Consider the following 19,941-nt stretch of genomic DNA (forward strand, 5'->3'; position numbering starts at 1 on the left):
AAACTTTGTGAATTTTGCACCATTTCGCCAACCATAGTCGGTCATTAGAACTCCTGTTAATACTTAACAGCATATAGCGGACCTAGACTTACCTCGTGAACTTCGGAACAAAAACGTGATGCGTAGTAGAAGGTGATGAAAGATATATGTGCGCATTAGACATTTTTAAGACGTTTTGGTCACAAAGTCATGGTTTTTAGAAGAACGGGGTCATTGTTTGATAATTTGAGCCACACGTATGTCCTCTATATTTGGTGCTTTATCACGGCATGGCGGCCTCCAGTACTGTAGCAACTCTCGAAAGGTCTTCTCTGATTGGTCCACGAACTATGAACGGTTGCAAAGGTCGCAGCCCAATAAGATTGCTTATACGTTGTCACGTGGGCTCTTGTGCGTGTCACTTTTGAGAAGATTCACAGCACATGTCTTCGAGATACTCGTGCAGCTTAAATTTTTACGAAGGCCGGTTTTCACGAAGGGAAATTTACTGCACTTCAGTTACACTGCCTATCGATCGGAAAAGAGGTGAGGTATAAGCTTAAATGCCTGAAACTCGTCTGTGTAAGGCAAGTTGTTAGACTCGAATGACCAAACTTTCAGCCAACGCTTACATAAGTTTGAATACTTGAAAGAATGAATGAATGACAACTTTATTTAAGTCTCAGTCTTAATAGCTGAAGTCTTAATAGCTGAGCACAAGTGCTCTACTAATTGAAGAGACTAAAATATACGATGTAAGTTAAGTTCTAAAAATACTCGTAGAATTTTAGTGTTTATACGTGAAAGCTGCCGCCGCCATGCCCTGGTCTTAAGGTCATTCCACTGAAATAGAACCTGCCCTGTGATTTTTGTCAAACTTTGCCTATTTACTGTTTATATTGTAAGAACTTAAATTTGGAAATAAAAATGAGGGTTCTCCATGTTCGTTTAGGAGCAACAGCACCTTGTTTATACCATACAAATCCTCACAATAGCACCTAGACTACGAGTAGTCCCTCATTCGCTTAGTCCGTCGTGCGTGACGCGAAAGAAAACCGCGAGAAAAAAATGGCCGCGCGAAATCCTGGAGGCGAGGAGCACGCGCACACGAGGTACAACAAATGATTTCCTTGTTTAATTTCGCAAATCATTAAAACGCCGAAAATGAATGTTTCTTATTTGAGGTCAAATGTCTTTTCAGCACTGATTGTATTTGAAATGTTTTTCTTGCAACCTGTATTAGGTGGTCACCCTGTATTAAGTGGTCACTTAGCCTTTCTCTGAGGGTGACCGCTGAACACAGGTTTGACTGTACACTGAAATACACAGCCCAATAGGCCAGTTCTGAGTTACCTTGTGTCCAAACAAGTCTCCATGCGAAACCATTCATATGAAAATGTGTTTCCCCCTAGATGTTCATTTTCATGTAATTCAAACTCATTTTCATATGAAAGGTTTTGAACAAGGACTCGTTTTGAAACAGAGGCAAAAGGTAACTCAGAAATGGCCCATTTCTCAATTACATGACAGACAAATTTCAACATGAGTATGATGCGTCTAAGTGAGGTGGGCATAATGAAAACAAAAAAAATCTTTGGCCCCATCGTTAGTGTGCTCATCTCTGGATCGAGTGGTCCGGGTTCAAGCCCTGGCCAGGGACATTACATTGTGTTCCTGGGCAAGACACTACTCTCACAGTGCCTCTCTCCACCCAGGTGTATAAATGGGTATCGGCGAACTGAATGCTGAGAATAACCCTGAGATGGCTAGCATTCCATCCAGGGGGAGCTGAAGTCCAGTTTGTGAGTGACAGCTGTTGAACAATTCTAACAAGGGTTGTGATTAATTTAAATATTCTATGAAACTTGAAAGTCTACAGAAACTGGAAGAGTCACGCAACGTATCAACAAATCGTGACCTCTTCCCTAGCATGGACTTTGACACTATCTGACTGTAAAACCTTGGTTGCTGCTGAAAAATGTTGATTTTAGCAATAGACAAAGGTTGAAAGTCAGCTAGTGAAATCATTTATTTACGGTATATATTTATATATTAAAGTGAGAGCGTCGAACTCACTCTCATAATCTCTGATTACCACTAGTTTTAGCGTGCTTTATCAGAGAACAGTGCACGGCTGACGCCACTTTTACTCGTTTGGAAAATAAAGTTTGGTTTGAAAATGTGTGGGGAAATTATTGGATTATTTATCATAAAACAAATAAAGAAGCCTCGACTGTGCTCTGTTCTGTTGTAAAGCACTTAGGAAGCGGTAGAGCGCTCAAGTAGCAGGGAAAAACACTCGACTCCGTCTCGTGTTTTCCCCTACACTTCTTTCGTGCTCTACCGCTTCCTGCGTACTTTAGAACAGAACAGAGCACAGTCGAGACTTCTTTATTTGTTAATTATAACATTATCCGCAGTCTGCCGAGGTGAAACTCATTCACTTAAGGTTACAGTATACCTTCAGATCGGCAATTTTCTTCAAATTTGTATTTTTGGTTCAAACTAATGGTCGAAGAGGAATCTCTAATTTCTGATAACAAAATTGAAAAAAACCTAATATTGGCGGAGAAATGGATGTTTTACGTTATGGCCGGAAGTAAAAGTTCCCTCTTGATTGACAGCCCTATAACGTGTATGCAATCAACCGAGACTACTTTCGCGGGAATATTACCGATATGGATACCACGAATTGGCTGGCTACTCAGTTAATCAGCATTGTTAATCCAAGCATTTTTCGTATGAGATGTAATTCTATTAAGTTATAAGTAAACATGGACCACGGAAAACTCCGTTTACCAGTTCGAAAGAGCGAAGAATGAATAAAAATACATCAATGAGTGAAGAAGCGAAAGTTGGCCTCGCGGATGAAGCTACGGACGTATCAAGCGGGCAAAAAGATCGAGTCAAGAGAAGAGAAAGGTTGTGTAAAATTTGGGAACTCGACAGCGATAACAGCGATGTTTACAGTGACTCTTTAGTTGAGTTCGATACCGATGAATCGTCCAACTCATTGAGATCCATTGTAATATTATCCATGCACATTTGCTCTGCCGCGCTTTCTTTTGTTTGTTCTCGTCGCCCAGCTACTCTAACGTTCGTATCCTTTTTCGTCTTCCCCATTTTGCCAAACCAGCTTCAAGAAAAACCCAGCTGCAGAAAAATTATCTCTCCGCCCTGAACGCATTGCGAAACGCAAGGGTTTTTTGCAGATTCACGCGTAAATTTCACCGCTAGTTGATGGCAGTAGATTTTTCAAGCGCTGATTGGCTCAGTGATCTGAGAACCCAGTTGAAGGCGTTTGTGGGAGGAGTTTGTTTGCGAAGCAAGATATTTTTCTTAGCGCTGTTTTCTCGGATAAATTTTTTCACTTGAAGGAGACACTTTAAAGAGTTACAACTCAAACGGAATTTGTTTGTTTGCCCTCAAATTTGGACAGTAGCTAGATTAACATATAAAAAACAAAAACGTGTCTGCGAATTGTTTATTTCGAAATATTTTTTCTCCGAAAGCGATTTTTGTACGATCACTTCACATTTTTTTAATCCTATTTCGAAAATGTTCCGTAACTTTTTACTACAATTGAATATGGAAAAACGTAGACACGCTTTTTTAGCGCTTTTTGTCCTGAAACCGAGGAAAAAAATAAATTGGCGAAAAACAAAATTCGCTTTGACTTGTAGCTTCCAAAAGGTGATTAGGACGCTTGCATTTGGTGACCGTGAAAAAATTGGCAATTCATTTTATTTCAAAATTTTTGGTATGGTTTGATAGCCAGCTCTATAAGCTTTAATTTGATATAGGGGCTTAGGTATCTACAGCTTAAACCGGACGCGCTACATCGCTTGGACGCGAGACACCCCTGAAGGTATACGGTAACCTTAAGTCACTTCTATCAGTCTTTCTCAATAAGTCTTGATAGCGTTTGTTCACGTTTTTTGCAATCAACATCTTCATTCCAAAACGTCTTGAACATATCAGAAACTTTGGGTTTAAGGCATTCATCGTGCAGCGCATCGCAAACATCACAAACTAGAAAACTGTGGATGCTCTTTGAAGCAAATTTCTGTTTCCAAGAAAAGTATTCGTTGTATGCAGTGTCATTCTTATCAAGGTACAGTAGGTATTCTGCCAAAGCTTTCACGGATGGAAAGTCTTGCACACTAATAAACGAGCCTGGTGGAACCACATCAGCACTGTAATAATCTTTGGCAAGTACAACAGGCACTGAATTCCTACTTAGCGCTGTCCAGAATTTCTCGGTGATATAATCAGTACAAACTCCATTTTCAAACGCCAGAGTAAATTTGTAAGGTTTGAAAACACCATCACAGTTTCTTGATCTCGGACACTGGTTGTCTTGTCCATAGATACGTGAACATCCACCATAAATATCAACACTGATGTAGTTCAGAAGCTTTTTGACATACTTCTCTCGAATAGTGCCGCAGTGTGAAACAGCCCACATCACAAATTTGCTCTTGCTTGCTGCGTAATCAATTAATGTCGGTGGATTTTCAGCCGATGACAATCGAACGTAACTTCCATAGGGGATATGAAAATCTGAGTCCGTTTTGAAAGTCATCGTCCAGTTAAAAAAGCCATCCGGTATAACAATATTGTCTAGAGGATAAGACTGAGGACTTTCACTGGAAAGAAAGGCCGTTCGTTGACTCGGACGCCGATAGTTGTGAATTTGTTGAAGTTCTTTGGGACTGACGAATCGTTGCATATCTGGAGCGTGAAAAATAATCAGATCACTCTTTCCTATATCGTCAACATTGTAGGTAATTTTACATTTCTTCTCTGGGCAGTTGGCGTGAGACAGATCGAAAACATCTGGCCACGGTTTTCTTCCAAACCATGGAGTGTAAAACAGAATGATCCTTGTTCCGTTGCTATCAGAATGACATCTGTTTGGCATCCGTTTAGTTTCGGTAGCGTTTCGAGCAATCCAAGGCTGTAAATGTGGAAAATTTTCTTCAGATTGGAACATTTTGATGGAGTACAGTAGTAAGAGAAGAATTAAGCCAACCAAAATTGCGAGTATTCTCCGATTCATGATACTTGTCATATCTGAAATATTAGCTCGCGGTACAGGCGACTACACACCGACTAGAGGATGTAGTTGTGATAAGTCCGGCTGCTCCGCGTGGTATTCAATGTATTAAAGCTTTAAGCTTGAGTTGATGTAAGACGAGTTGATATCGTGAGCATAGTACATGTATACCAGCTTATTTTGCAGCCTTACATGTATGATGATACCTGAAAAAGCGACAAACCATTTTGGTCCACCTCACCTGAAGAAAACACAGCTCGTGATGGGCTCTGATGCCTCTGAACAATCGCTATGACTTCAGTTTGTATGCCGTTGTAAAGTGTTCTCTAAAATTTAACCGTTGAATGTGTTGTCAGAATCAAAAAAAGTCCGCGACTGTGCAGGCTTTGTTTCCTTGCTTGAGTCCCTGGATGTACAGAGAATGCGAAATCGATTTCTGTTTTGGTTTCGCCTGAAACTTGAACATTAAAATGCAAAGCACGCTATACATGTAAATCAAGTCCATGCCACGTCGCTTTCAGAGGGCTCTGAGAGGAAATTAGCTCGGTGACCGCGCATTATTAATTTTGTGTGTAGTCGGTTATGGTTGGCGAAATGGTGCAAAATTCACAAGGTTTATATTCATTCACATTTAATGTTGTTATTATTATTCACGAATATATTTATTCACATTCAGCAACTAAATTTATATTCAAGAGATATACTAATTCACATTTAACGACGTATTTCGTATTCATAATGGTAATTGAACTGAGTGGAGTGCAATTTGGTCTGAAATCATACGCGTGATTTCAAAATCGAACGAGCGCGCAGCGCGAGTTCGATTTGAAATCACAAGTATGATTTCAGATCAAAATTGCACGACATGAAGTTCAATTGCCACTTTATTAGATCCATTTTGAAATCGCACAATTTTATCGCCTTAATTTTTAGACTTTTGGTGTATTGTTCCAGTAGCCGGTTTGTTAAAAAAAAAGCGGCACCGGAAACGCCTTTACGTCTCATTTAGTATGCAAAACGATGTCATGTGACGAAAACTCATCCGAGCATGACAAAGAAACAAGCGGTTTTGAAGTCAGAACGAAAATAGTCCGCTTCAGGTATAAAAGTTCAATTCTCGTCGGTTGAATCAATGATGGAAGGTCTTTCTTTCTTCTGTGGTTGAGGCTGAGACTTTTCATTGTCTTTGGAGAAGGAATTTGAAGGTGCATCCTGCGTAATTCTGCGATGGATTTCTTTTGAGTTGTGAAACTCCCTCGAGTGCACGATGCCCAGTGGATGGTACGTTTTTTTTCTTTCATACCGTTTAATGGCATGATTTTAAGGGATTCCAGCTCGTTATCATCTCCGTTTCTTTTTGTGACCTCGGCGAAGGACTCAATACTCAGGACCTTGTCAAGTTCTTGCGGCGCCATTTGTTTCAAGATATTTCCAAGATGGCGGGACTAACACCAGCTTCGTAAGACGTTCATTCATTCACTGTTTTGTGGAGCGGGGCGTATTTTGACTATGTTTATTCACAGCGACAGAGTTGAGCTCTTTTGTTGCTTCGTTTGAAACTACCAGAAACCTGGAAACATCTTCCTTCTTGAGATGGCCCTGAATTTGTTGTTGAGTGGTTTTCGTTTGTTTATGTTTTACTGGACTCGGTATCATACGGATTTTGAGCAGATGTTGAAGAAAAATCGCCAAAATATTCGTCAAAATGGACACTGAAAGTTGGAAACCTCCATTAAAGTTGGTGTTCAGCCTGAAGGAGCTGATAATCGTCATTTAGAAACTGTAATTAATTACATTCGTCAAGTTTTTTGGAAAAAAACACACAATAACAACAGAGTTTTGGCAATACTAGTTGCTAAATTATCCACACAATGGCTTTTTTTGCCTTTCATTTTCCTGAAATTTTATTGTTTACTTTAAACTAATATTGAAATCTGATTTGTTGTTTTGTTTTACTGTCCCATTCTCAATGGCTGAGAAAAAGATGCGATTTAGAGCAAAAAATAGTGCGATTCGTGAATAAATCGCACCATTGAGAGCCAATCAGATTGCAAGGATAGCCAGTGATTTCAAAATGGATTTAATAAACAAATATATTTACTCACATTTACGGGATGTATTCATTCACATTCAACGGTTTATATTCATTCACATTCACGATCGAAATATTGGTTTAACACGGTGCAATATTCATTCAACATTTTCTGCGCACCGCCTTCGCGCATCATTAGGTCCCAGCTCATGCTCTACAATTTCTGAACGCAATATGGCGGACGAAGGAAGCCTTATTATATGAAGGGGTAGAACAAAGACAAATGACCCCAAACATACACAACTGAACATAAACATTACATGGGCTAGAGGAGATAACAGACTGCTCGATGATTTCGGATGAGCAAGTAGATAATCTCGTACAACAGTTTATGAGTGATCATGGGACTTTGCTCGGGTATTCCTTGGTGACCGGACATCTTCGATCATTATAGGTCTCAGAGTTCAACGGGATGGAATCAGGGAGAGTATTGACCGCGTTGACCCTGGAAACTCTAGAATCCGTTGGGCTGTTGTAATTTCTAGGAGAGCGTGTTCTGTGGCTGCTCCAAATAGCTTGTGGCATATTGACGGACACCATAGCCTGGTTACTGTCATGCATGGGGGTATTGATGATTTTCCTTTAATTAACCTTTAATCTTTAACAAGGTACTCCTAAAACAATGTAAAAAAAAAACTATACTAGCGTTGTTGTGGTTTTTTTGTTTAAATGTTCTACTAATAACAGAACTGTAGCATTGTCCTAGATTTGTTTCCCTCAGCGACGCAAAGGTTTGAGTGGCCATCAAGGGTGCGAAGTGGTCATAGGGGTGAAAAATGTGAGGGTGTCTTACGACAGCCCAGCTGATTCTAGAGTCTCCAGGGTCAACATGGCCAATACTCTCCCTCTTCCATCCCGTTGACTGATCACTCATCATGAAACGTTCTACGAGATTGTCTAGTTGCTCATGCGAAATCATCGAGAAGCCCGTACTCCACAATACGACGTTTCAATGTCCACCTTGAAACAAGAAGCATTTGAACTTTGTCCACGTGAAACCCGATGATCTTTGTTGCAGAAGGAAAATAAAAATTAGAATTAAAATATTTAGAGAGGAAGAGCGGGCTTTCATTCAGACCCTCTATCCTGGTCGAATTGGGATTTGGAGATGCTGTTTTTTTGTGGGGGGAGGAAAACCGGAGCACCCGGATAAAACCCTCGAGCAAGGCGAGAACCAACCACAAACTCATTGCCGGGTCAAACTGGTGGGAGGCAAGGGTCACCACTGCGCCATCTCTGCTCCCCAAGAACTACCTCCGATATTGAATATCGAGTTCGGAAGACCTCAGGGCTGGTCACATAATACACTGCAAGGTTTGTGCAGTTTGATGAGTCGTGTCGTATCCATTCTCCATGCAAAAGACATATATTTCCCAGTATTTCATTCAGTGCTGCCCTATGATACTGACGAAAGGTAGTAATTGCTGGAGAGCTACACTCGAGCCTTATTTGGATGTTCTCTCTCAATCCTACTTCCGCGGTGTTCCATTCCCCTTCGCACTCTTGTAGGAGATCGAAAGTTCCTGCCAATGTAACATTTGTGTTTGGGGTCTTTGGTCTTTGTTCTACCCCTTCATATAATAAGGCTTCCTTTGTCCGCCATATTGCGTTCAGAAATTGTAGAGCATGAGCTGGGACCTAATGATGCGCGAAGACGGTGCGCAGAAAATGTTGAATGAATATTGCACCATGTTGAACCAATATTTCGATCGTGAATGTGAATGAATATAAACCGTTGAATGTGAATGAATACATCCCGTAAATGTGAGTAAATATATTCGTGAATATGAAATACGTCGTTAAATGTGAATTAGTATATTTCTTGAATATAAATTTAGTTGTTGAATGTGAATAAATATATTCGTGAATAATAATAACAACATTAAATGTGAATGAATATAAACTTTGTGAATTTTGCACCATTTCGCCAACCATATTGGCACCTCTTCACCAGACTCCTTCCCACCGGATCGCTTTGTTCTTCACCGCTCGCACGTGTGACTCAAATGTGAGCCTGCTCTCAGGCTACGGATCAATTTGCTTTTCTTACAAAGACGGTTGGGATGTGATCGATGAAGTGGATAAGAAAAAAAATATTGCATGTGATAACCACGCAAAGTCACCTGTAAACATGCAAATTGATCAAATATTAGGAACTCAAAGAAGAAAGACCCTGGAAATGAGGTAAGCAAGGAATTATTTGCGCCTCTTTCAGGCGTTCAGTTGGTTGGGGCGCAACAAGGGCGCGAAAAAACGGCTAAGCGAAAAACGGAGAGAGAGGCCTGGTGCCAGGTTCTCTCGCCTTCCCACGCCGCACTTCTCGCCTAATTAATTTTGCGCGAATTTCTGCGCTATTGTGCGCCAACTAACTGACCCCCTGAAAGAGCTCAGGCTATGAAGACTTGTTTATACATAATATAAGAAAGGCATCAAAAACAACTCAAAACTGTATCTGCAGCTTCACTTTTAATATCCTTCTCACAAGGGGTAAAAGGAATGATGACTTTAATTCTCAAATATAAATTAATACATATAAAAACAAATAATACATCAATTTGATAGCAATAATTTCATAATATTCTTAAACAATAACAATTATAGGGTTGGGGGGACAGGGGGCGGGAGCCCGGGAGAATAGGGGGCGGTAGGCGAGATAGGAGAGGGCAGGAAGCGGGAGAGGAAAGGGTGAGAAGCGGGAGTTTTAAGAAGGCGGGAATCATTTATTAAGTGTTAAAATACTTTCAAAAATAAGAACCCAAAATGTTGTTTGATTTACGTTTAGCTGATTTTGAGACTTCTGGACCAACAGAAAAATGAAAATTTCCCCTTGGGTTGAAACTGAGGCCTACTTCCGGTAAAATTGGAAACCATTTTCCCGTGGTGTCCTAGGTCATGAAATGTTGTCACTTAAGTTGTCAAAAGATGTGAGTAAGAGGAGCAAGGCTGAAAACAAAGGGAAAAAAAAACACCTAAGGAATGTGTTTTGAGTCTCCTTATTTTCAGGGGATGGGAGCAAGACAGACAAGGCCGGGAGTCGGAAGATAAAGGTTCAGGAACGGGAAATGGGAGAACAGGGTACCGGGGGTGGAAGGTTCTGACCTCCCTATCCCCCCAACACCTGTAGATAAATCAATCAATCTCTTTACTTACATTGGACAATACTTTGCCACCCCCAAAACAAAAATAACAATGACACCGCTCCCCCTCTTTTTTCTAATAAAATTAGGGGCGTAAAAAAAGGTAAAAAAAAAGAGCATTGATGTAATACTGATTTTGAAAAGAGCTAAGATTTTATATAACAGAAAAGTAAAAAAATCCTTGAGCAGTAGTTTGTCTTGTTTTGGAGAGATAAATAGGTTGAGAACACTTATTATTATTTTAAACAATTTCAATGAGGAGAAATAATTATAAATTAACCTACCTTCTCAAAAAATTTAATTTGTATAAAAAAATATTAAAAACTCTAGCGTATATTATTGAGAGCTTGTCTCATTAATACAGTCGCACAATGAATAACAAAATATAAATATTTTACGTTGTGAGCAAATGGTGCCCCCATTAGGGGGGTGTGAGTATGCCAACATTCCATTAATATTTAGCCTATATATCTTGCATCTTGTTAATCCCAATTCTAAGTAGCATCAGTAATCATATTTTATTCTAAGTTGTGCATGTATTAGTCCCAGGGGGGGACTCCCATGTAAAAAGGACAGGGGTGCTTGTCATACCTTTAGAGGTTAAAATAGCAGTTTTGGTGCCTCTTAGGGTATTCAGCCTCAAAAGGTCCTAAGCAGGAGCTCTTGCAATACCTTTTTCGGGTATTGAGCCAAAAAAATATGACAGGAAATAATGTTTTGTTTTAGAATTCAAAATTTTAAATTTAAAGCCATGTCCACAAAACAGCATCTTGGTATCTCGTAGGGGATATTTTCAAAATTTTTCACAGGCACCCCCATCCTTTTTATGTGGGAGTCCCCCCCCCCCCCCCCCCCCCGGGCAACAGTATTGTAAGTAGGATAAGTAATCCTAAGTAGTGTAAGTTGTATTGTTGCAAGTAGCATCTGTAATCGTATCGTAAGTGGTGTAAGTAGTTTGTAAGTAATTACATTGTATAACAAGTTTTGTTAGTAATGTAAGGGACTGTACTCTATCAGTATTGTAACAAGGTTAAGTAGTTGTATTACTGTTGTAAATTGTGCAAGTAGCCACACCAGTGTTGTAAGTAGTGCTCAGTAATGTAAATCACAATTAAAATGTAAAAGGAAAAAAAAAGAAAAATGGTTAATTCCAATTCTGATTTTCCTACTTGATATCCTGTTTTATCTGATCTAAATATCCCATGTCCCGTTAATTTTCCCCCAAAATATCTTGAATCCCATTAATTTTTTATCTAAATATTGCCAAACACCCCTGATAGGGCCTTGTTGGTTATTGCTCACTGAAAAATTATAAGGGTGAGTAGTCTACTTGATTGAGAATAATGTTCCATCAAGTGTTGTGACACTAAATGAAATCACTCCGGCCAGTCGCCAAGGACCCAGACATTCCATAATTTCTACTTTCAAGGCAACCTGCATGTAACTGTGTTCTACCACTTCTATTCAAGGGGAACTTAAACCTCTGTTTTCTTAAAATCTTGGATATATATTAATTCTTTTTAAATAATTTTTTTTACTGCCACATTCCTTCACGAGAGTGATAATAGTGAAACAAGCCAGGCTGTTTCAGTCTTTCAACTTCTAGTTTAGCAGAAAGCACGCGATCAAGCAGATCCCAATCTTCACCTCCCCATTTAGTGGTAAAGTCTTTAACATTCATCCCTGCAAAAACAAATAAATAAATAAGCAAAGTCATGTACATATGTGCGGAGCAGCAGTGGCCTCATGATTAGTCCACTCAACTCCAGATTGAGTGGTTCCAGGTTCAAGCCCTTACCGGGGGGAACATTGTGTCATGTTCTAGGGCAAGACACTTTACTCTCACGGTCCTTCTCTCAACCCAGGTGCACAAATGGGTACCAGCAATTTTAATGCTGGGGGTAACCCTGTGATGGACTAGTATCCCATTAAGGGGCAAGTAGAAATACTCCTAGTCACTTCATGCAGCAGAAACCAGGAAAAGCTCCCGCCTGAATCGGGCCACTTAGCTCCTATGCAGACTTAACCATGTGCATGTGTGGTCTGAACGACAAAGGAAGAAAAAGACTCTCAAAGCCGAGGACAATGGGGCAGAAACTGACCCACCTGTCAAACACCAGAATTCAGTGGGGGTTATTCAATGGAATATTTCACTACATGCCTCACCCCCAATTTTCATGCGGCCATTTTTCCACTTTCTGTTTATACTTTTGTTTTACAATCCTATTATTGAGCCAGTCTGCTACAAGAAGGGTTTGCTTGCAATCTCATTTGCTGCCAATTTGAACATGAGAAGACAAAGAGTAGCATGGAGAGTATGAAACACGTTAAGGGAGGGGGCCTGGTTGTACTAATGCTGGCTGTGATCTGATACTATTGATCTCAGATGTCTGTTGAAATGGCTTTTTTCAAGCCCTTACACGCACTGTTGGTTTCAGCTATTGGTTTAGCTGTCACAAATTCCTCAAAAATAGCAAGTTCAAGGAAAATCTCACCAATTTGATGGATTTCGCATCTATTTAACTTTTCTCTGTATCACATCTTGAATAATATCTTGCGAGAAAGTGTGAGACTCTGCAACTAACTTGTGAACAAACTGTGAAGCACCTTCCCCGAGGAAACATTCACTCATCACACAATAATGAAATTTGTTATCACGTGATCACTTTTTTGAATCTGTGAATGCAACCAACAGTGGGCGCAATGGCCTGAAAAAAAAAGTCTGGTAATCAGACGTCTGGGATCAATAGTTTGACAGTTACACACCTCCAAAACTATCCCAGTCCTTTTTGAAAACACTTAAAATCCCGTAACCGTCATCCTGCCAAAAACCACGGGGATCACTTGGAAACTCTCCGCATGCTAATCGGCCAACAGTTGGTGCATAAGCCATCTTGCCTAAAATGGTGTGCTGCAAACAGAATAACATAACATTCATATCAAGAACCATAACAGAAGTTTACTTTCAGACATAACATTACAAGGGCAATATATTACTCTGTTTAGGTCTATGGGTGTGTTTAAAACACGAAATGGGAAATTGACAAAATCACACTATGAGTATGAGTCAATGTTGGATACAGGTGTTTTTTAGGACTACCCTTACAACTATTGAGAGCTAACCACTGTCCAGTCAGTGATATTTATGCTAACCTGAGCCCTATGTAGACTAAATATGGCAGTGCCATTTCATCATTTTGCCGTTTTGTGCTTTAAACACGCTCTAGGTGGGGCATGTTTAAATAGATGTATTAATTCTTTCCAGAAAAATTTATCTCATTCTTTCCTATATAATTTCGCTAAGAACATTTTTTATCTTATTTAGATAAATATTGGCTCTCATGTTCATGTTGTACATGCTAGATAAGGCCCATCAACAAAACTACACCAAAATTTGGTACGGCACAGATAAAATTGGTACCAGTGTCTACTTCAAACATGTGTTTAAGCCATGTAGATAAACAGTCCAAGCCCAGAGCAAGGGACTGCCATATGAAAAGGTCAGCAGATGCTCATTGGAAAATTTGAATTAAACCCCTAAAGGAGACCAATCTGGGCATGGCTGGAGCTTTTTTTGATCTCTGAAAGATACCACTTAAAACAGAATAGGCTTGACTACCAGTTCCTGTTCAGGAATGGTAGACCAGACTCAAGTGAGTGGTGGAAATCAAACCTAAGAAAGGAAATGAGATTGTTTTCTCTTCGAGTGGACCCTAAAAGATACTCTGACAGCTAAAAATAGTGGCGTTTGGCCTGAACACCCTACGTGACACCAAAAGCTCTGATTTATACCCCTAGGAGAGACAACGAGCATGCCTGACCTATTCATATGGGGTCCTTCCCCCCACCCCCCGTCCCAGAAGTCCATGCAAGGATGAGAATTGATACCTGAGCCCTACCAAAAATCCTGTGCTGTATAAAATGGTCCTTTAGATACCCAGAAGTAGCAAGCAACCCCCTCCCCCTCCCCCCACTCTTAAAGTTGCAACCCCCAAACGTGCGTAGCAACTAGAAAAGACTGGTAAATCCAGAAATAACAAGCTGGGTTGCTTCACACAGCAAATGGGGGAATGCAGATTACTCAGATGTATAACTTATAAGCCAAAAATGTGCATTCCACCCAAAACTCACACTGAAGAAATGTCTAGATTTCAAAGGATTAATAGACAATAAGACAAAGATCCATGCCACACATATTTGGTGTAACTGTTAGAGCTGTCATTAAGGGCTGTAACTGCAACACCTGTTACGGCTGATTATGCTTGATTTTTCCCTTGACGCTACAGGTGAAATTGCCTGTTGTTGATAGAATTCACCCACAATGACAAAGTAACAAGTTTGCTACTGGTATGGAGAACAAGGCTACAGGTGACTCAAATCCTAATGACAGTGAGCCCTGTAACCTGTGGGCAGTGCAGCCTGGCTTACAAGTTAAAGTTATCTTTAGACCTCGTCTTCCTGACACTATCTCAAAATTATATACCCTAACTAACAAGTTAAATGCATCTTCAAATCTCACCTTTCTTACGCTATCCAAAAGTCCTATGGGAACATCAATATGAAGGTCAAAAAGAAAGACAATATCATCGTCATGTGGAACAGCTTGAACTGCCTTTTGGATTGCAAGTGTCTTGTAAAAAGGGCCACTCAACTTGATTAATGTATAACGGTCTTGAAGAGGCCACACACTAAATGCTTCATCAATATCAATGTCTTCACTGTCAAAATCCACAATAATGACATGGAATCCTAAGTCGCCAGACTGACAAGACATGTTTGCAAGTTGAGATGTAAAGTGATGGACCCACTTGCCCTGGTTTTTCACAGGGAGTATAAAGTAAATGGTTGCATTTTTCTGCCACACCATTCCTTCTGGAAAACAGAGTTCATCCTTCCCAATCGGAGCATAAACATATTCCGAGAGACGAAAGCTTTCATTTGATCCATGGACACCTAATTGAAGTTCAAGAAGAAAACGATTTCCCTTCTTAGGATCTGGGTTCTGCTCAACATTTAGGACTTTTTGCAAATAATATCTACGATAAAAAGAAAATATTTTGGTCAGTATCTACAAGAACATTACAGTGTTCTTAATAATACAGGGGTGTAGCCCGCCATTTTTTCCATTTAAACCCAAATTGTTCAGCGTAAGTCGTATACCAAATTTTGCCAACTTCCAAAAAAAAACACAACAACAACAACAGTCAATTAATTTTTGTGTGCATAACCTTTCAGCATTTTTTCATGTAAAGTCATTATTTTGTTTTTCAAAATAAAATGTTGGTATAGCGGTGATTCGCTATTCGACAGTAAGAAAAAGAAAATATGGCCTTTTGGCTACTAAAAAACAATTATTTACAGAAATTCTTGTTAAGCCTGTACTTAAGGGCTTATATGTTGGCTATGCCCCTGTAACAGATTTCTACGATTTTATTTCTCTGTTTTCTCCTGAGTTTTAGTTTTGATTGAGAAGATATACAAACACTCAAGGTAGTGTTTGACCACATCATCAAACACCTCAAAGTTCATCAAAAATACTCCGCTATGCACCATATTTTCAACTCTCCTCTCAATGTTTGGAAATGTGGTCAAACACGGTCTTTTGTGTTTGATATATTACTTCAAAAACAGTGACACAATCTACTGGGAGTCTACAAGCCCTTCACATTCTACCAAAAATTCTCGTTTCTGGCATTTCAGGAAAATTCCAGCAGCAAATGGAACAGCATTTTACCCAATTTCTGGAACAGGAGGAGAACCTCACTAACTACACCCAGATTTTCAAAAATTTCTTAACAGGAATTTCTGTCCCATCTAATTTCCATTCTGCAATTTTTGGTTGAAAAGAAAGCACCCTTCAAACCTAATGTATTCACGTCCAATAAATGACCGAACTGTCAGGTTTATATTTGATTAGCGACTTGAAGATATTGGGATCCTGTTTAAAATAACTTAATCCCACACTTGACCCTTTCATTATTAAGGTGATTCCTCACATTTGCATTGCGCATCCCTACTGAGCATAATTTATGCATCATTAGCGCGTGTTCGTGCACGCGCACATTAAAAACATGGTGGATTTGCCTTGATATTGAGCTCTGTCAGTTGAAAAATAGCTATAGCTCACTAACAAGCTCGGGCACCCCATATTTTTTTCCAGCCATTTTAATCAACTAATCGTTAGCTTTACCTGAGAAAAGACTGATCTGATTTCTATTGTTGAAAATTGAATAAATAAGGAAAATAGCAGCTGCACTGTAGTCTTTTCTATTTTGCAGTTTGATAGCCATGGCAAGCAATTTGGTTCCAATATTTTAACAAGGATTCAGCTGTCTGTCAAAATCAAACTCAAAAAGTTTACTTGTGTCCGACACAAGTATTGACTGTAGTTTGAGGTGTGTTTTCATGAGTCTGGGCTCACAAAGAATTTACGATAACTTGGAATGTGTTCTTGTAATAAGCATTAAATAATGCTAAAATGGGACATTTTTAATGCCTCACTGCCCCTTAAAGAGCATGGGCACCCCCCTTTTTATTTTATAATTAAAGTTCTCATATGATCAATATTCAGTGGACAAAGTTTAAACAAAAATCTATTGGCAGTTTTATTTCAGGGGAATTACCTTAAGTCAATGTATTTACATTCTAATTCGTCCCACTCGACTGAAACGCCAACACTCGAAAACACTAGACAAAAGTTGGCTCTAGTCATCCGGTATTTAATTTAGAGGGTGGAAAAGTCAACGTGATGTATGATAAACACATTTCTCTGACTTAAAATCAATATTTTAATCTACCACTATATTTTGATAAATATTGTGAAAAATAAAACCATATTGAGTGTGTTCAATAATTGAATTATTTATTATTATCACTTTGTCGGACACTGTGGCGCATTTTGTGGGCTAAAATGGAGAATTTGGCGGGCAGGCTAAAATGTATTTTAGCCCGCTGAAATAAACCAATGAAAACTGAGAATCAAACAATCGTATGATGTAAGCAGCCAATCAAAATAAAAAAGGCATTACAATGTTTGCGCCACTATTCTTACAGCCAAGCGTAGGTGAAAGAAATCATGGCGCCATTTTCAATAAACAAAGCTTGCCATCCTACATGATGGATAGCTCAGCCTCACAAATGCGTGCTTGTTTGGACATTTAGTCATCAGTTTCTTTCAAGAGAAGCTTCAGATGTCAATACTGCCTGTAGTAGCTCCATGGCCGGTGGCAAAGTGCATGTAAGTTTTGTGGCTTCAAGCCATACGCACTCAGTTCAACCAAATAAGCTTAATTGTACAATTAATTTCAACACTTACAAACAAGCTACATCGAACTTCCCTTTCATGTCTTTTATATTTTGAAAACTCAAATGGCAAGATTTTGTAATTTCCAGCCAGCTTCGCTTGATGTATTGTGTATTTTCATTGAGGGGAAATAAAAGCCATTCAACCTGTAAACGCTGGCGTGATTCTTCAGACTGTTTTGGTGTAATTTTCAGTTTATATTTCCTCAATGCCCTCCAAAGTGATAATAATAGTAATAGAGTTTTAGAGTTTCATTTTAGCCCTCGCCTAACCGCTCGGGCTAAAATGAGTCTGAGTCGAGCCCAAAACATATTTATGCCCGCGAATATAAACTCTATTGTTTTATTGCAGTAACACGAGGTGAGGGGCCGCTCTTACAGTTTCAACTTAGCGACTTTGATAAATTTGCGTGACTGTCCAAACATGGCGTGATCCTCTCCAACCCTCAATAAAAAGACAAACAGAATCTCTATGGTGCTAATGGCAAGGGTATCGAATAATTCCCACCCTATCTATAGAGATTTTAGTTAATCCAAAAGAACGAAAAGCTGTACACAAGAACTGAAATTCGGGGAGCGACAAACACTAAAGTGCTCCCCTCTCGTCCGCTTTGAGTACAAGTTTCATTAAGCTTAAATTAATCCATCTTGTGTCTGTGAAATCACTGGAGCCGAACTTACCTTTGAGAAATCTGGAAGTTGGCCATAACGCTCCCCACAGTATTATTCACTGTTTGATTATCGACGAGTAGATTCCCTCTCGCCCGAGCGTCATGCTCCAGGCCAAGATAAGTACTATCCGATGGGTAAACCAAAGTTTCATGTACGAGATTCACTCCTTCATAACGGCTTAAGTTTCTTTCAATAATATAACTAGGTTTGTAAGAACATGAATTAAAAACCCCTCTTACGATCTTGCGGTCGATAAAGGGAAGAGCGGTATAGTTGAACTGACTGCTCAGATTCAACCCTTTGTATTTGTTTTGCTTAACGTGACTGGGCGTCCATGTGAGCGCTTCGAGTCCTTCTTCGTGAAATTTACTAGTGTATAGCCTTCTGTCATCAAAATACGAGCGTAAATACTCCCCCGTGATAGCTTCGAGTTTTACAGAGCCTGGCTTCCTCCAATAAACTTGTATACGACCATTTCCACCTCCTTGCTTGTGCAGGCCTTCCACAAAATATCTTTGACGGGCAACCAAGCGGATATTACGAGATAGCTGTGTTGGATATTTCCAGAAATCTCCTTCGCCTGTCCAGGCGCTTACAGTTGGAGAGTAAACACTTGCTATCAGGCGAATATTGTGCGGGTTTTCATCGAAACTGAGCCACAACTCTGATGTATCGTCCGACGAGACGGCGAATGTGTAAAGTCCTGAAACTTTAGGTTCAATGAAACCAAAAATTCTTTGGCCGTAGCTGTCATAATCACGCACCGTTTGAAAACTTCTTAGGAATAATCTCTCGTGTGGATAGCGAGGAAAAAGTGGTGTTTCACGGAGGCGATCCACATCTAAACCGCACAACTCGTTCCACACATGTAGATTCAATAGTCCAGGAATATTGGAGGAATTATATAGCTTATTGATAGGAAGATTTCTCAGCGAAACTGGTTCATTGAACACGACAGCCTGAACAATCGATTGCTGTACATCTACATACTGAGTTTTCGCACGAAACCAAATAAATGAAAAAAATCCAATGAATACTAAACAAAGGTAAATTGGAACTAGAAGCAGAAATCCTATTCGCAATTTCTTCCAAACCATGACTGTTGAAACATGTCCGCGCGGTCAGCACATGTTCTTTATTATTTTTATCACTCGCCGCCACGCATGCGTTTGACCTGCCCAATATCACTTGTCACCTTTGTTATTCTTCCACTTGTATTTCACTTGACCATTCAAATGATTTGAACTGTTTGATGTTTTACACAGTAAAAAATTCAAAGGTGAGTAAATCGCCTAACAAAGCGAGCCAATATACGCCTCAGATTTATATCAGCTGACGAGTTTTCGATACTCGTTCGACCGAGTCAATGGACAAGGAAATGGGGTTTGCCGTCAGCTTCCGAAAATATCATCATTCGCTATAGATGATGTAAGTCTGTTTCGCCCACTCACCAGTCACAAGATTCCCTGGTCAGTTCCATCCAGAAATACAAAGCCTGACGGTTTTCCGAAATGTCAAAGCTTTTCAATATTTAAGGAAAAATGCTAATAATTGTTAAAAGAATTAGCCTGAAAGGGGATGAAAGAAGTGAAAGAGGCTGATTCGTTGTAATTTTCCGATTTGTTTCTTGGTATCCAGAGCTAAAAGCAGCTCTGAAACTTTATGATATCACAGCTTGAGTCAGATCATGGCTCTCATTT

The 19,941-nt window shown here is 39.7% G+C and overlaps 2 protein-coding genes across 2 annotated transcripts; both read right to left on the minus strand.

Moving 5' to 3' along the window:
- Positions 1–1,092: 1,092 nt before the first annotated feature.
- LOC149108827 (core alpha-(1,3)-fucosyltransferase-like) lies at positions 1,093–5,592 on the minus strand. Its single transcript, XM_089293327.1, has 2 exons — positions 3,860–5,592; positions 1,093–2,422 (listed from the first exon to the last, which is right to left on the minus strand). The coding sequence occupies exon 1, from the start codon at positions 5,051–5,053 to the stop codon at positions 3,875–3,877; it is 1,179 nt and encodes a 392-aa protein (XP_089149453.1). The 5' UTR covers positions 5,054–5,592; the 3' UTR covers positions 1,093–2,422; positions 3,860–3,874.
- A 5,835-nt stretch (positions 5,593–11,427) lies between these two features.
- On the minus strand, positions 11,428–19,678 carry LOC110050212 (beta-1,4-N-acetylgalactosaminyltransferase 3-like). The gene is made up of 4 exons (XM_089293298.1): positions 18,251–19,678; positions 14,787–15,303; positions 13,034–13,178; positions 11,428–11,950 (listed from the first exon to the last, which is right to left on the minus strand). The coding sequence occupies exons 1-4, from the start codon at positions 19,336–19,338 to the stop codon at positions 11,802–11,804; spliced, it is 1,899 nt and encodes a 632-aa protein (XP_089149424.1). The 5' UTR covers positions 19,339–19,678; the 3' UTR covers positions 11,428–11,801.
- Between the last annotated feature and the right edge of the window lie 263 nt (positions 19,679–19,941).

Source organism: Orbicella faveolata, unplaced genomic scaffold (genome assembly GCF_042242905.1).
Source record: "Orbicella faveolata isolate gen_17 unplaced genomic scaffold, um_ofav_v1 contig_25, whole genome shotgun sequence".
NCBI classification, from domain to species: domain Eukaryota; kingdom Metazoa; phylum Cnidaria; class Anthozoa; order Scleractinia; family Merulinidae; genus Orbicella; species Orbicella faveolata.

Coding starts and splice junctions, on each gene's coding strand:
- LOC149108827 (XM_089293327.1), bottom strand. CDS start 5,053: ATGACAAGTATCATGAATCGGAGAATACTCGCAATTTTGGTTGGCTTA.
- LOC110050212 (XM_089293298.1), bottom strand. CDS start 19,338: ATGGTTTGGAAGAAATTGCGAATAGGATTTCTGCTTCTAGTTCCAATT. Junction 13,179..14,786: donor TTTTGGATAGCGTAAGAAAG/GTGAGATTTGAA, acceptor TTCTGTTTGCAG/CACACCATTTTAGGCAAGAT. Junction 11,951..13,033: donor GGACTGGGATAGTTTTGGAG/GTGTGTAACTGT, acceptor TTGTTTTTGCAG/GGATGAATGTTAAAGACTTT.